This window comes from Alligator sinensis, unplaced genomic scaffold, assembly GCF_000455745.1.
Source record: "Alligator sinensis unplaced genomic scaffold, ASM45574v1 scaffold84_1, whole genome shotgun sequence".
Classification (NCBI taxonomy): Eukaryota; Metazoa; Chordata; order Crocodylia; family Alligatoridae; genus Alligator; species Alligator sinensis.
In genome coordinates, this window is record NW_005842268.1 from 577520 (window position 1) to 592440 (window position 14921).

At 41.0% G+C, this 14921-nt stretch overlaps 1 protein-coding gene across 1 annotated transcript in view; it reads left to right on the forward strand.

Annotated features, from left to right (window-relative positions):
* Positions 1-14921, forward strand: part of WASF3 (WAS protein family member 3) — a 162841-nt gene that overhangs the window by 114175 nt on the left and 33745 nt on the right. Inside the window, exons 4-5 of the mRNA XM_025209097.1 lie at positions 7098-7232; positions 12689-12842. Of these exons, the coding sequence (XP_025064882.1) occupies positions 7098-7232; positions 12689-12842 (289 nt within the window). The remainder of the gene's footprint in view (positions 1-7097; positions 7233-12688; positions 12843-14921) is intronic.

Here is a 14921-nt window from a genome sequence, read left to right on the forward strand (position 1 = left end):
CCTCCTCCTCTGGGTCCTCTTGGATCTCTTGACCTGTTCAGAGTGTGAAGAATGTGGTGTTTCTTCCTGCCCAAGGGTTTCCTCCTCCCCTTCCATCTCCTGCAGGGTCGCCAGGGCCTCGTACCTGTTCTCCAGTCGGACTGGAGAAGCTGGTACCGATTCTCTGTGAGCTAATCTAAACTTACTTTGCTTCAACTACAAGGCATTGGTTTGTGTCTTCCTCTCTGCAGCAAGAAAGAAAAGGCAATTTTTCTTTTCTTTACGTTAGCCCTTCAAGTATGTGAAGAATACTACCATATCCCCTCTTAAGTGCCTCTTCTGCAAGCTGAACATGCCTAGCACCTTCAGCTGACTTGTGGGGGCCCCCAATCTCTGCCCCCCCCGGCCCTGCTGGGGATCCCCCACAGGCCAGGAGGTAGGGGGACATCAGCTCCCCCATGGGCTCAGTCTGGGTGGAGGCCTCAGACCAGCCCCGGTTAGCCTTGTCCCCCTGGGCAGAGGCCCTAGCAGCACTCCTCGTAGACACCATTCTAAGCTGCTGTTCGTAGACCTGTGTGGTACCCTGTGTAGGGTACTCCCTACCCCTACAGGAGTCTCACTCCTGGCCCTCCCGGCCCGCCCGCCAGCGCGCTCTGTTCACGCTGCGCGGCTCGGGAGCGCGGCTCCCTACCGGCTCAGCTATATGGGACCCGGGGGGATCTCTCTGACCGAGTTAGTATGTAAACTCTCATCTTGGTAGAGGGATTATGAACCTACTTCTATGCAGTATCCGGGTTCTACTGTACTTGTCATATCCATGAACTAGTTTATACCTTGTTTTCCATTAGTTTTATGTTAAATGGTGTTGTTACCATGCAGCCTCTGATTACTCCCTGGAGGTGAATTTCCTTGCTGGAGATCCAAAAGATTCATTTCTGTCTTGACTCTGTTTCTGTTTTGGATGTCTGATTTGCATAGGGAAAGACGTGTATTGTTTCTGAAATCATAATCTGTTATATCCTTGCTCTTTGGATAAGGACTAGACAGCTGAAGCCTAAACCTTCAGTTGGTTGCCTCTACCCTTTTTTTGGGAGCAATGAAGGCACTTACACGCACGCATTGAGCGCATCAGCTTTTCTAAAGGACTGCCTGTGTGCATGCTGTTTCCCACAGTAAATGAGGTAACTTACTTGACTTTTGAAGCCTGCACTATCTTTCATGGACATAAGAGCATGCATGCAGCCAGTTACAGCAGGGTAGCTAACATGCTATAAATTTACACTTTACCTCGATTTCTTGCAGGAAACATCCCAGATATGAGAGAGAGATCTTCCTTTTTCAGCAAGGAAGAGCTCTCCTTCATGAGAGTTTCCTGTGCAGAAACAAATGCCTGTACATTCCCTACTGCTGGGAGTCAGGGATTGGGAGGAGTCAGGTGGTAGGGAAATGCTCCATGCGCCTTCCCTAGATCGGGGTGATCTCAGTCTGGGGAAGGGGCAATGAACCTTTCCCTGACTCCGTTCCACCTAGGAGGAATTGAGCAGCAAATGTTGCTTTCACTATCCATGGATTAGGAGTGTTCTCAGGCATGATGTACAAGCTTGGGGATTAGGGGTGTGGGGATGGTTTCAGGCTAAAATGTTTGTACGTCGTCTCTCACTTGTGAAGATTTCTAGCACGGCAACTTTCCCAGAAATTTGCACTGCTAGGAGCAAGTGTCTGTTCATACCCTAAGCAACATGTTCTTGTGTCCATATACTGAGACTACAACAATTAAACAAGGCTGAGTTTCCCATCCACCAGTGGCTGGCACCACGAGTTCCTTTGCTAAGAACTGCAATCTACTTCTGTACTGTCATTGACATTGATGGCTATTTTGGCTCTGCTCGAACTCATGGTATATCATAACTCTGCTAGACACCACATATTGATGTCAGATCAGTATTTGTTGGTTGATTCTGTGCTGCCCTTTGCAGTTCTGGAGTTAACTAAGGGTACAAATCCAGGGAAGCAGAAAGTGATGGCTAAAAAAGGTTGCAAAGTAGATATTTGTGAGAGAAAAGTGGGTTTTTTAATTTGTTTTTGTTTCCTCCCTCCTATTTGTTTTTTGTGCGACAAAATCTTTGCTCAGCTGTTGTGTTCATTACAGCACTTCACTTTGGTGACCCATTAAGCCCAGTTGGACTCATTCCCTGAAGAACAGAGAGCAGCTGCAAAGAATTTAGGCATTGATTTGAGCAGCATATATTTGTTCTCTTCTGCTAGACCTATGACTTCTCGCAGGCTTGAGAGATACTGGTATTTTTGGCTCAGATCCACCGGGCGTTGTGTTGGAATTTCATATACATAATTGAACACCAGCCCTTCAATATTCAGGTATTTTAATAATAAAAGGGGCAAGACCTTATAGGGAGGATCGGACCCAAAGCACCAATGGCTACTTCTTTAGCTCAAGGAGGAGACCATCCCTTTGTGGTTCTGCAGCCTCTTCATTGCTGCATCAAAGCTTTTTATCTAAAGAGGATACTGATCCATTACTTCTGCTAAAAGATCACAGTATAGAAAAAGGATTCTTTGTCTGTCTGCCACTAAACAAAGAATCATGGTGCAGCAGTGGTAGAGGGGTGGGTGCACATTTATACACCTGCTTTTTGGGAAGCATTGAAGCTGGTTACAGAGCTCAGCTTAGATGATCAATAACCACACATCATTGCCTCTGCAATGTGAACTTCCTCTTTTATCCTTCAGGGCCCTTGCAAGATAACTTCAAAATGATGACTATTTGACAACATCTGAGACAGTTACAAACTAATCACATCCATTAGCACCTTTCAACCTGATGGTATAGATTGTTTAAAAATTTATTGGAAGAACCATGTTATGTATTCTGGATATTTTACTGTGTTCTTTCACACTGTGGTCAGTTAATGTAGTGAAAGGTATGTAATTTTGGCAAGGAAGTCTAAGAGGTGTTCAGGGTCTCAGGTGCCAGAAAATGACTATTTTATAGAATAAGAGCAAAAAGTTTTTTTCTTTCTTCAGTTTGACTTCCTTGAAGGAGGGTAGGCTGTTCTTCTAAATTGGAAGTTTTTCTCTTTGATTGCAATCAAAAAGAAAACATCTTTCCCTTGGTTCCAGGCTGTGAAAAATGATAGTTTTGAATAAGACTTTCCAAAGCCAGCACTGCTAGCAAAGTTCATCTATGTTTGTTTATAGTATATCGTACTCACAAGCTGCATCTTCAAAATGGCAAATTTTGACAGAGCCATGGAGATTTTGAAACCAGCTTTATCCCCCTTTTTGCATCCTCCTTCTTACCTGTTTGCTGCTTGTTTAATTTCTCAGAGGTAGAAAAATTAATTGCCACAAGCTAGTAAAGTTCTGTATAATAACAGAAAGACCCTAGGCCAGGTGCCTTTTTCTTATCTGGTGGACTATAATGTTTCCTTCTAACAGTGGTTTTGTTACTTGTACATTTTAAGTAAAAACTTTTTTCTTCAGTCAGTGAACTGATAGCTTCGTGGTAGCTTTGGCTTTCATGCACGAAAACTCTTTTCAGTTAAATTCATGTTCGTGTCTTTCTATATAGCAGATGCTGCTGCTTCAGAGGGTGGAACAGCTGCCAGCCAAAGTGGCAAAAGAAGCTAAAGTGGTGAGAGATCTGACCAGGAACTGAAAAATTTCACTGATTTGACAGAGAAGAAACTTTCTTTTGCCTCAGCAGTACAGCTATCAGTTCATATGTTTCTTTTACGACAGAACCAAGAAAGGAGCATAGGGAAGAATTGATTCTTTTCGTCTCTGACTTCATATTTGTTCATGGGAAGAAAGAATAAGATGCTGTTGATTTTATTTTTGAAGCCTAAATAGCAAAGCCTTCAAATGTGCCTTTTGTGTCGAAAACATCCTAAACTGTCTTCCTAAACCATGAAGACCTCTTATTAACTTGAATGGCTTATTGGGGTTGTCTTTATTCTAGTAGTATATTTGTAATCTGAAGCACAAGGAAGACACACTATTCTTTTAAATCTCAAGTATTTTCATTACTAAAAGAAGATAGCTTACATAATACTGATAGGTTTAGGCATCATTGGTTTGTTTCTTTTTTGTTATAGCACTAATCGTTTTCATTACTTACAGAAGATAGCTGCAGGGGCATCTTATTCAATATGTTAATACAGACTTTTGTAGAGAATTAATTAATTGCAGTTGATTTTTACAGAGCTAGCTAGTAGAAATCAGCCAGAGATTCATGAAGACTTTACAGGCAAATGCCCCACAAATAGTATACTGTAGAACTTTGAGAGACATTTCATGATTCTTGTTGGTTGTTAAGCACTGGTCTCCAGAATAATTTCTCAAAATTATTCAAAATGTATCTTCTAAGGCACTTTATCTTCTAGAGTATTATGAAGAATGATTCTTACAAGTGCTGAGAAGAAGCACTTCTTTGTATATGACATCACAGCTATTATAAGGAGACAGAAGAGATTTTGTGAAGAGAGGACATTTTACAATTATAGATTTAAAAAAAAATGTTTTTTTCACCCTGGTGGGTGGTCTTGTCTGGTTTCTCAGTGCCTGTTGAGGTGTGGCTTGTAGAGTGAGGGGTGGGGAGGGGGGATAGGTGACTCTGTTCCTTTCTACCCTGTGAACCTGATCTTTAAGTCCCTCACCTTCACCCTTCCTGATTCTCTGTGAGTCGGGGAGCTTCTGTTTTCAAGAGCAGGATTTTCTCTTGCTGGGGAGAACAAGTGCAGACTGACGTTTCAAAGAGTAAACAGACCACTTTTTCAATAAAGGTATTTATTGGGGCAGAGCCAGTAAGCCAGAAGTGCTCTGCCTCCTTTCAAAGGGTTAAGCAGTTCCTCTGTCCCCGGTCCAGCTCACACAGCCCAGAACACCCTGAAAGACTGCTCCACTGTTTAATTTGCAGCCACAAAGCTGTGCCAGACCCCTCTCCTCAGCCATACGCTCGCTTGGTCACACTTTCCCCTTCATTCTTATGCTTATCTTATCCATTTAGTTTTCTGTAGATGGATGTGTCTTCTATCATATGGGCTGAAAACTGGCTTTATTTTCTCTCTAACCCATTTTCTCCCTTCTTCCCTTCATATTAGTTAGCTAGAAGGAAACTGAGGCATTCAGTGTAATTACAACATGAGCCCAGTTAACACAGAAATATTACAGTAAACCACATAGTCCATTACAGCCTACATTTCATGTTATTCTTTGGGAATTAAGTATTTTTTTCTCTTTTTGGAAATAAATATTTAATCTTTTCCACATGCTGGTTGTAAATAGCTCTCTTTAAAAACCACAGTCAACTGGCTTTTAATATGAAGCTATAATCCTCACAACTGTAGGTAGCTTCTATAGTTTTTTTACTACTCGCTAATCATCTATCCCCCATGAATTTTAGAGTAGAAAGTACAGTAGAAAATCTTTATTCATCATTAAAAAAAGGAAATAATTTATGAAGCAATCTATTATAATCTTTTCTGCCTTCTCTAAGAAAACTGAGACTGACACCTACACATGCATACTGTTGTTTTCTTCTTGAAGAACTTTGCAGACTAGCTTCTGACCTAGACACATCAGAAGGAATCTTAAATTCCAGCGACAGGTTTGAGAAGGGTTCTGGAGAACATTCTGTCATTGAGTTAATTTCTACAAAATTCATAGGAATGTAGGGGCAGAAATGGCCTCTCTGGGTCATCAGTTCAGTCCCCAGGCTTTCAGAGAAAACCATTTACCCTTAAATTCTTAAAGTTTCCACATTAACCCAGATGATCTTAGATTTTCCACTTAATCCTCACACAACTCGGTTATAAGGCACAGAATCAGAAACCTGAAGAACATCCTACAGCAGGCCACAGGTAAAAGCAGGGGGACTGGACACTAGCCATGTTCTGGTACTGTAATAAAAGAGAAGTACAGTAGATGGTTAATAAATATGTATTCAGATAATCCCAGGAAGACGGCCATCCCCACACTTCATTTGAAGGAACTCTCTCCCCTGCACTCCCCATTCGTTGCCTGCTTGATTTGTGGGGAAGATTGTTTCCTGACCCCAAATTTGTCACCTGGTATCACCTTGAGTAAAAGAGCAAGATTTTTTGTCAGAAATTTTATGCAGTTTTTGAATACCCATGCAAGTACTAGTGCATCCCAGTCAAAAACCCAGTATTGTTTGTGGGTAATATCCGGTGCTTGAGAGGAAGATAAAAGAACACGTGCAGAATTCAAAGCCACTCTGTGATTCTCGATCCCTGCTACTGCTACAAATGGCGGGGGAGAAGGGGGGGGGAGCAAGGTATACCTTTGTATACTTACTTTCTGTACTGCTACAAGGTCTTACATAGCAATACAAATATAATGTCTGTCCAAGGCCTAAGGGATACTTTCCGAACATCTGTAGTTCGCTAATGAAGCATTACAGCTGTTTAAAGGGCTCAACTTAACTTTAACATAATTCTGCCACTTTTCTGCTATTCACTTTATTTTAGATGATTGATTTTAAAAAAACCCACCAAGCCTATTGTGGTTTATGTTCTGAAATTCCTTGGATTGACTGTGGGAATCTACTTTAAAAAAAAAAAAAAGTAACATGGACTATCCTTAAGTTTTTATCACAGAAGCTGACTTTATTAACCACTTAACATGTTCTTGTTAATATCTTAGCTGTTTAAGGGTAAAATTTGAGTATCTCTGTTTTTAAACAGAAAAGTGCTCAGGTTGATCAAGCTTTGAGTCAAAGTTTAGGGGATGTTTGTATTGATATTAGTCTTCCTGATTTTGCAGGAGACTGGATGCATACGTTGCTGGGGTTATTTGACCCCAGCAGTCTTTCCTGCCCAGAGCAGAGGGACTGGATCTGATGATCTCATGAGGTCCCTTCCAGCCCTAAACTTCTGTGAAACTTCTGCATAGCACTTAACAATAGATATTTTGGATGTAATACATTGCACTTAACTTCTAATGTGTCCTGTGCAGCTGTAGCATACTGTAATTCAGTGACTCGAGTGCTTTATTATAATATCATGCTATTGAAGCACTGTTCACTGTGTCTTATAAATCTTTAACACATGTTTTTCTCTCTGTTTTTTCCTCTACAGGCAAACATGCTGAAGATATATTTGGTGAATTGTTTAATGAGGCCAACAACTTCTACATTAGAGCAAATTCCCTTCAAGACAGAATTGATCGCCTTGCTGTCAAAGTTACCCAGCTGGATTCAACAGTAGAAGAGGGTAGGTAATTGCATGAAAGTACTGAGCCAGAAGTGATGTTGACAAGACTACAGTAATTAATTACCTAACAATCACAGCTTTTTCTTTCAGAGCAGTACTGAGTTGATATTTCATCTCATTTTTCTTGTTGGGGGAAAAAAATCAAATTAGGGTAACGTGAAGGAAATATTCTTGAACTACATCCTTGACTTAATAATTAGCTTTAGGGGGTATTATATTGAATTAATTTTATTATTTTCAGAGTTTTGGTGAAAATCAGCGTTTACGTGCAATGCATCTTGAATATGACTAGCTCTAGATCATGGTGCTCAACGTTTTTGCCCAGTGGACCAGATTGGCAGCACCCGGTCCATCCGCAGGTTGCTTCCAGCTGCTGTTCCCAATCTGGTGCCTGGGCAGGCATGGTGGGCATCATCTGGCTGTGTGGAGGAGGGGCAGGGGGAAGGCTGGCTCCAATGCAGCCCTGCAGGAGAAAGGAGCTTGACATGGCACTTTGAAGAGGGAAGGGTGCATAGCCAGGCCCCAACCTGGCCCTACAAAGAGGGAAGGGGACATAGGTTAGCTCAGCGGGGGTGGAGTGGGGTGGGGGAAGGGGGCATGGCCTAGCTCAGCCCACCCTGGCCCCATTGGGATGGAAGGGAGCATATGCAGCCCCAATCCAGGAGCAGGGGGGTGTAGCCCAGCCCTGCTGGGGAAGGGGTAGCAGTCTGGCCTGGCCCTGACTGAGCGTTTTGGGTTTGGGGATTTGGCAGGGGGAGGGTGGCCATATTAATGGCCACTGCTCCCTTGCTGCCAAATTTCCTGACTTATGGGGAGCCCCATGGGCCAGATGTGATGACTGTGCAGGCCACAGGCTGGAGGTTTGAGCATCCTTGCTCTAAATGGTTCTTGTATGCATTTGTTTTATATTTACCTTCTGACAAGCTGATATCATGTAAGGTTCAAGTCACAAGAAACTGCTTACTTGGATCGTAACCTGTCACGTTCTTACTTTTTTTTATTTTAAGGCATGTACACATATGCTGTAAAGGCTGCACATGGATGTTCAGTTTTTCCTGGGAGAGTCACTGCTCTCCTACTAAAATCCAAATGTTCAGGATTTTTTCTCCCACATCAAAAATGGCTGCTCTGGGAGAAAAATAACCCAGGAACAACCAGGGTTTAATCATTCCTGGAAGAGTTTACTGGGAGAAACATGCTCTTTTGAGAGAAGCCATAGCAGAATCCTCTAGCATCCCAGGGTACTTTTTCTGTCCCCTTGGGAGACTGTGTCACTTGCTGGTCAGGCAGGGAGCAGAACATGTCCCCTTCATAGTCCCCATGTGCTGCAGGGAGACACAGGCTGACCCTAAATATTCTGGGTCAGTCTGTCAGGGCTGCCCTGTGCACTGTTGCCATCTGTCTCCAGGCAGACCGAAGGAGCCTGCAGAGTGCACCGAGATGTGTGTACAGGTGCCCTCTGGCGGTACGGCATTATCACTCCAAGTATTTTGCTCTTCAGGGGCTTAGCATTCAAATATCTGTTCAGGCATCTCTGGGTAAATTTTTTCTACCAAAAAAAACAAATCTGAGAGAATTCTGTCAGATCATTCGATCATGTGTTTGAAGCCAGAATGAATAGCCAAAGCAATAATATATGCTATGATAATAGTGATAGATGATAATCTGTATTGTGAATTTAAGAATCAAAGAAATGCACAGCTGTAATCAAATCCTTGCTTTTAGGAATCAAGTGCATCTCTTATATGAATTAAGACCCTGTCATACTTAAGTAGACTTCCCAGAAGAATCCAGTGTGAAATAGAAATCAGTCCTGTGGTTTTTTTCAGTGAAAGTATTCTGGGACAGGCCATGTCTGTGAAACAGCTTAATCAACTAGCACCCAACAGTTCTGGCACAGGCCATGTCTGTGAAACAGCTTAATCAACTAGCACCCAACAGTCTGGTGTTAGAGGCTCCTAACTCCTTAAATGGATTACATAGCCCAGGGCTTTCCAACTGGTGGTGTGTGGGCCACCCCGAGCCTGCAAGAGATTAACATTCAGTCTGCAGGCTCTTGCCCAACTGTTGCTCTCCGTATAGCTCCTGTTGCTGTGGTGGCTGGGGATCTCTGGGGCAGAGCAGCACAGGGGGTAAGGGTCTAGTGAGACTGCTGTCCACACAGTGGCAAGGGGGGGTGTTCACACTGGCTGCACAGTAGTCACATGGAGGGGGGAGGCCTTGCACTGCCCTCATGAGCTGCTGGAGGGTTGTGCTTTCCATATGGCTGAAGTCCTGGGGAACCCACTCAGTGTCTAGCCCAGGGCCTGTAACTGGTATGACATGCAGCCCCTGGCCTTTCAGAAGCTGCACAGCCCTGATGTAACCCATCTCTTCTAAATTCTCATTATCTGTGCTTGCAAATGGATGTATGTATATGCCTACTTTTAATTGTAGCTGTTATATGAGTTTGAAATAGCTGCTGAACATGATCCTTTATTGCGAGGGTATGGCCACCTAATATAATTGTCCTCTTATATCTTCCTGGAAATTAAGATTAGTTGATTTTAACATACAATTAAAAATAATTAAATTTTTTTAGAGAATTCAGGGAATTGCAAAGATGATATAAAGCTTTTCACATGCTGGTTATTAGTGACTACAGGCTGATTGGCTCTTTCCTATTGTATGGAATGGGTGTCAGATTTCTGGCATGTGGGCTGGCTTTGGCCCACAGAGCTGTTTCAGGTGGCCTGAAGGGCAGGGCATTCAGGGGCAGGGCCTGCTGCCAAAATTTAGGGCATGGAACCCTGATGGGTATTCATGTCGGTGGGGGGGACAAGCAATGGCTGTGTTAACCCACCACTGCAACCACTTGCTCCACTGCTGTGTTTTGATCTGACGTGCAGTGAGTGAGCAAGTCCTATGGTCTGACCTGGAAGGAGTCTGCTGCCAGGCAGGGCAGAGCGAGTATGACACCCTTAGTAAAGAAAGCTTTTTTCTAATCTTAGTCCAATTACTAGTTAATCTGTATCAGCCTTTAGTATAGAGGCTAAGAACTAAATGGGCACAGAAACTAAGCTGTTTTAGAGTGAGCCTCTGCATGTTAGAATTCAAGCACATTGTATATAGTAGTAATTTGAGCAAACTGTTGCTGTTGATTTCCACACTGAACTTTTTCTGCATAAGTTTGAAGACTTCCATTTCCAGGACTTCTTACTTCAAATGTTTTGAGAGCATTACATTCACTAAACTCCCTCACCCCTCTCTCTTCCCACAAAACTTTCAGTTAAATTCATCAGTCCATCTGTTCCATCATGAAATAATTTCCTGCTTGCCCCCCAGAGCTTTAGAAAGCCACTAAGGACAGTTTATCTTCTGTTTTTAGAAGGTGGAGCCAGTCTGCTTTAACTGACTAGGTACAAGGGTTGTAGAAGGCTTCTGTCAGAATCTTCTCTGTAGCTTCTCTATGTTGCTAATAACTATTCAAGTTAATAAACAGTACACACATTATTTTAATACCATTTGAGTCTCAGTAGGAAGCTTCAATTAACTCCTTGGTTCTGAGAATTGATTTTGTGCAGTAACCCACATGGCATTGGGATAGATGATTGACACTAAAAGTAAATGTATATTTCTGGCTCCCTAAAGCTCATTTCAGTAAAATCAATTACTAATCACTTTTAAAAACAGCATTTTATTCTCATTAACTTTAACTTTAATAGCAGAGGAAATGCTTTTACATTTTCTGGAAAGTTTCATTTTTCATTTTAATGTTGTAGCTGAAAATACTGTAGTGAATAGGAGAGACTATCATTCAGGATAAAATTTTCAAAAGTCCATATGTCTTGACTTTCAGTGAGACTTAAACACCTACGTCACCTCTGTGTGCTTTTGAAAATTGTGGTTTAAAATTAAAATATAGCCTTGTGTGTACAATAGAAATAACCATCTGTAATTCTCATCACAGCATTTCATGTGCAAATAGGTTTTGAAAAAAAAAAAGGAATTGATAGTCAAGAACCAAATGTTTGTATATCCCACATGTGCTGGTCAGGTGAAAGAGGGCTTGAAATTGCAAGTATAGTTCCTAAGTCCTCCATCTGTTTAAAGACTGCTTGAGAAGTTAAGTAGTCATGGAGTGAGTGGTTGTGGATGGAAAAATAGTTGAGAGACAAAAGAAAAAAACAACAGAGTAGGATTAGGAGGTAAGGTCTTTCATCATGATAGAAGGATCAACTGCAGGTCGGCTCACAGCTCTGCATTAGAGTTCATGTTTAATAAATTAAATGATCTGGAAAGCTAAGATGAGTAGCGAGGAAACAAAATTCTCAGAAAACAATTATTTGTGTTGGGACTAAAGTGAACTTCAAGGATTCAGTGTGACCTAAACAAGCTAAGTGAATGGTTAAATTTTAAATGTCAATGAATGAAAAGCAGTGCATATTGGAGGAAAACATCTAAACTGCTGATTTCCTACAAAGTTATCAATTGTATCAATTTAAGGAAGATAGTTGGTGGTATCACCAAAGGTAGCTCAAGGAAGATTGCTGCTCACTGTGCTACTGTGGTTGAAAATGCTAAATTAAATTAGGTTGCCTAAAGAATGGGATAGAGAACAAGAAGGATAATGTTGCAGTGTGTTTGTTGGAGTGGCCTCATCTGAAATTTTGTGTTCAATATGGTCACTTCATCTCAAAGAGGATATTTCAGAACCTGAGGGGTTCAGAGAAGGATGCCAAGAATAATTAAGGGTATGGAAACCTTTTGATGTGAAAAGAGATTGAAAACATGGGAGGAGGAAAGAGAAAAGAGGGAACTTGACAGAAACATATTTAACAGGAGGAGACTAGTAAATGGGGACTTGTTTTCTACCAGTCTCTGTATGTAGGACCAAGGAGATGTTGAAAGAAATATAAAAATGTTAAAAAGCAATAGCATAATTTACACTGTGGAACTCACTGTTACGCAAAGGTCATTGAGGCCAAGACTATATATAATAAGATTCAGAAAGGAATTGGACATGGGTATTACAAAGTTGTTTACAAAATTATTTAATAATAATTTGTGGAAGGGATGTTAACCATATGTTTCACTAAAGCCAGTCTTTAACAGTTAGAGGTCAGGAGGAGACCCAATGCAGAATTGGCAGGCTATTCCATACCTGTCTAGTTCTTACATCATCCTCTGAGGCATCTAGAGCTACTATTGGAAGTAAGATGCTGAACCATAGGTGCACAGGCCTTATTTAGTGAGAGAGTTCCTATATTTCTGTGTGATTAAAATATGCAGTTTTCTATACAGGTTAAACCATATAAATATTACCTCCATTTTGCTACTGTATATGTATATTGAGAAATGTGGTAAAATAATTTCACCAATTAACTACCGAAAAATTGAATATTTAAAAATGAGATGATTTTCAGTCTGTCATAATGTCAAATTCTTTCTTAGAATTTTTTTTTTCTTTTCAACAGTATCTTTACAGGATATCAATATGAAAAAAGCATTCAAAAGTTCAACAATACAGGACCAGCAGGTGGTTTCAAAGAACAGTATTCCTAACCCAGTGGCTGACATTTACAATCAGAGTGACAAACCACCTCCATTGAATATTCTTACACCATATAGGTATGGATACTTTCTATGTCTAAACTCTTGGGCATGTCATTTAATTGTAAATATAGAATGAGCAGTGTAGACAAGATTGGGTGAATGAGTAAAACAGTCTATCTAGAGGCTTTTCTGAGCAGAAGGGTCAGGTCTGTCCTCAGGTAATTGAATGACTCTTCCCCAAGTGGCAAGATAATGCAAAGTTAATGTGTGGAATAGGGAGAAACAAACAATGCGAAGTCCGATCAGATTTAGCTGCATAATTTACTAATTTACAGGCATTAATATAGTTTGTATTTGAAAAGTAAACAGTAATGTTGATTTGTTTTTTGGAATGTTTTACTGTCAGTGTGAAAATAGCCCCTTGACATAATTTTATAAAGCTTGATTTTCAGCACTTTGCAAATGGAAGGAGATATGTAAATATTTGATATAGAAGATGTACAGTCCAAGCACAGGAATGTGATCCAGGCATTTCTCTAAGTTCTTAATATTATCTTTGTAATAACATCCTCTATAGTCTTGGACAAGTCTCCTAACCTCTGCCTTGGTTTATCTATATGTGAAATGTTGGTATTATCAAACTCCTGGTAGTGTTGTAAGTTATAGCCATGCTAAAGGCTCTTAGCTGATGACTATGTTTTTAAAAAAAAACCCATCTCTGGATGTTGCAGTAGACAAACATCTTAATTATATGCCTGCCTGTGCAAGTAAGTCCTTTTCTTGACCACATGGGCTAGTCTAGTAATATAGTGAGCACTACCCAGGGAGTAGCAATGCTATTAAAATGGTGTCTTATATCAACTGGTACTTTTAAAAAGCATTGGTAGTAGTTTTATGATGTCTAGAAATAACTGTTTTGTAAACATACAGAACTTTCTTATTATATGTAAAGAACTTTTGAAACTAGAAGGTAGAGCTGGCTGATTTTGTATTAAGTCTGCAATATTGGGAATTCTTTACTTAGTAACCAGTAGGTAAGTGGATATGTATACTGAAAATAAACTGAAAACTACCACCTATGCTATATAGCATCTGCTTCAGTAATTTGCTGGTAACATGTCAGACCTAAGCCAGACCACCTTTGAAACTAGCCAGTGGCTCAACCTGGAGTGTCAAAAGCCTTGCTAAGGTCAAGGTACATCACATACACTGGTCTTGCATCCACAGAGCCAGTCATCTCATCACAGAAGGCAATCAGGTTGGTCAGACATGACTTGCCTTTGGTTGAATCCATGCTGACTGTTCCTAATCGCCACCTTCTCCAAGTGCTTAGAAATAGATTTCTTGAGGACCTGCTTCATGATTTTTTCCAGGGACTGAGGTGAGACTGACTGGTCTGTAGTTCTCTGGATCCCCCTGCTTCCCTTTCTTAAAGAGGGGTACTATATTTGCCCTTTTCCAATTGTCTGGGACCTCTCTCCATCTCCATGAGTTTTCAAAGATTATGGCCAACAAGTGCCTCTGCAGTCCCATTGGCCAACTCCCTCAGCACTTTTGGGTGCATCCTGTCTGGCCCCATGGACTTGTACACATCTAGCTTTTCTAAATAGTCCCTAACCTGTTCTTGACTGCCCACCTTCTCCCCAAACTGTGCTGCCAGGTGCAGTAGTCTGTGAAGACCGAAGTAAAAAAGGTACAAGTACTTAAGCCTTTTCTGTATCCTTTGTCACTAGATTGTCTCTCCCATCAGGGAAAGTAAAGGACCCACACTTTCCTTGGTCCTCCTTTTGTTGGACATACTTGTAGAAACCCTTCTTGTTATCCTTCAAGTCCCTTGCTAGCTGCAACTCCAATTTTGCTTTGGTCTTCCTGATTTTATGGGATCCTAGTTTTCTGTTTAAAAATCCCAAATTCTCTGATTAAAACCCCCCCACAAAATCCATGTTTTTCTATGATTAGAATGAAATGCTGCTTTCTTGTGTGTGCATGCTCTCTCTCAATAGATAGCAGCATTTCATTTATATATAGCATTTAGAATTTACTTCACTTAGGAAATTTTAGAATTTACTTTATTATAATGATTGAGGCACTGGTATGCTTCCAAATTGCTTTAAAATTTTAAATATACCAATAAAACATTGTGTTCAACTGATA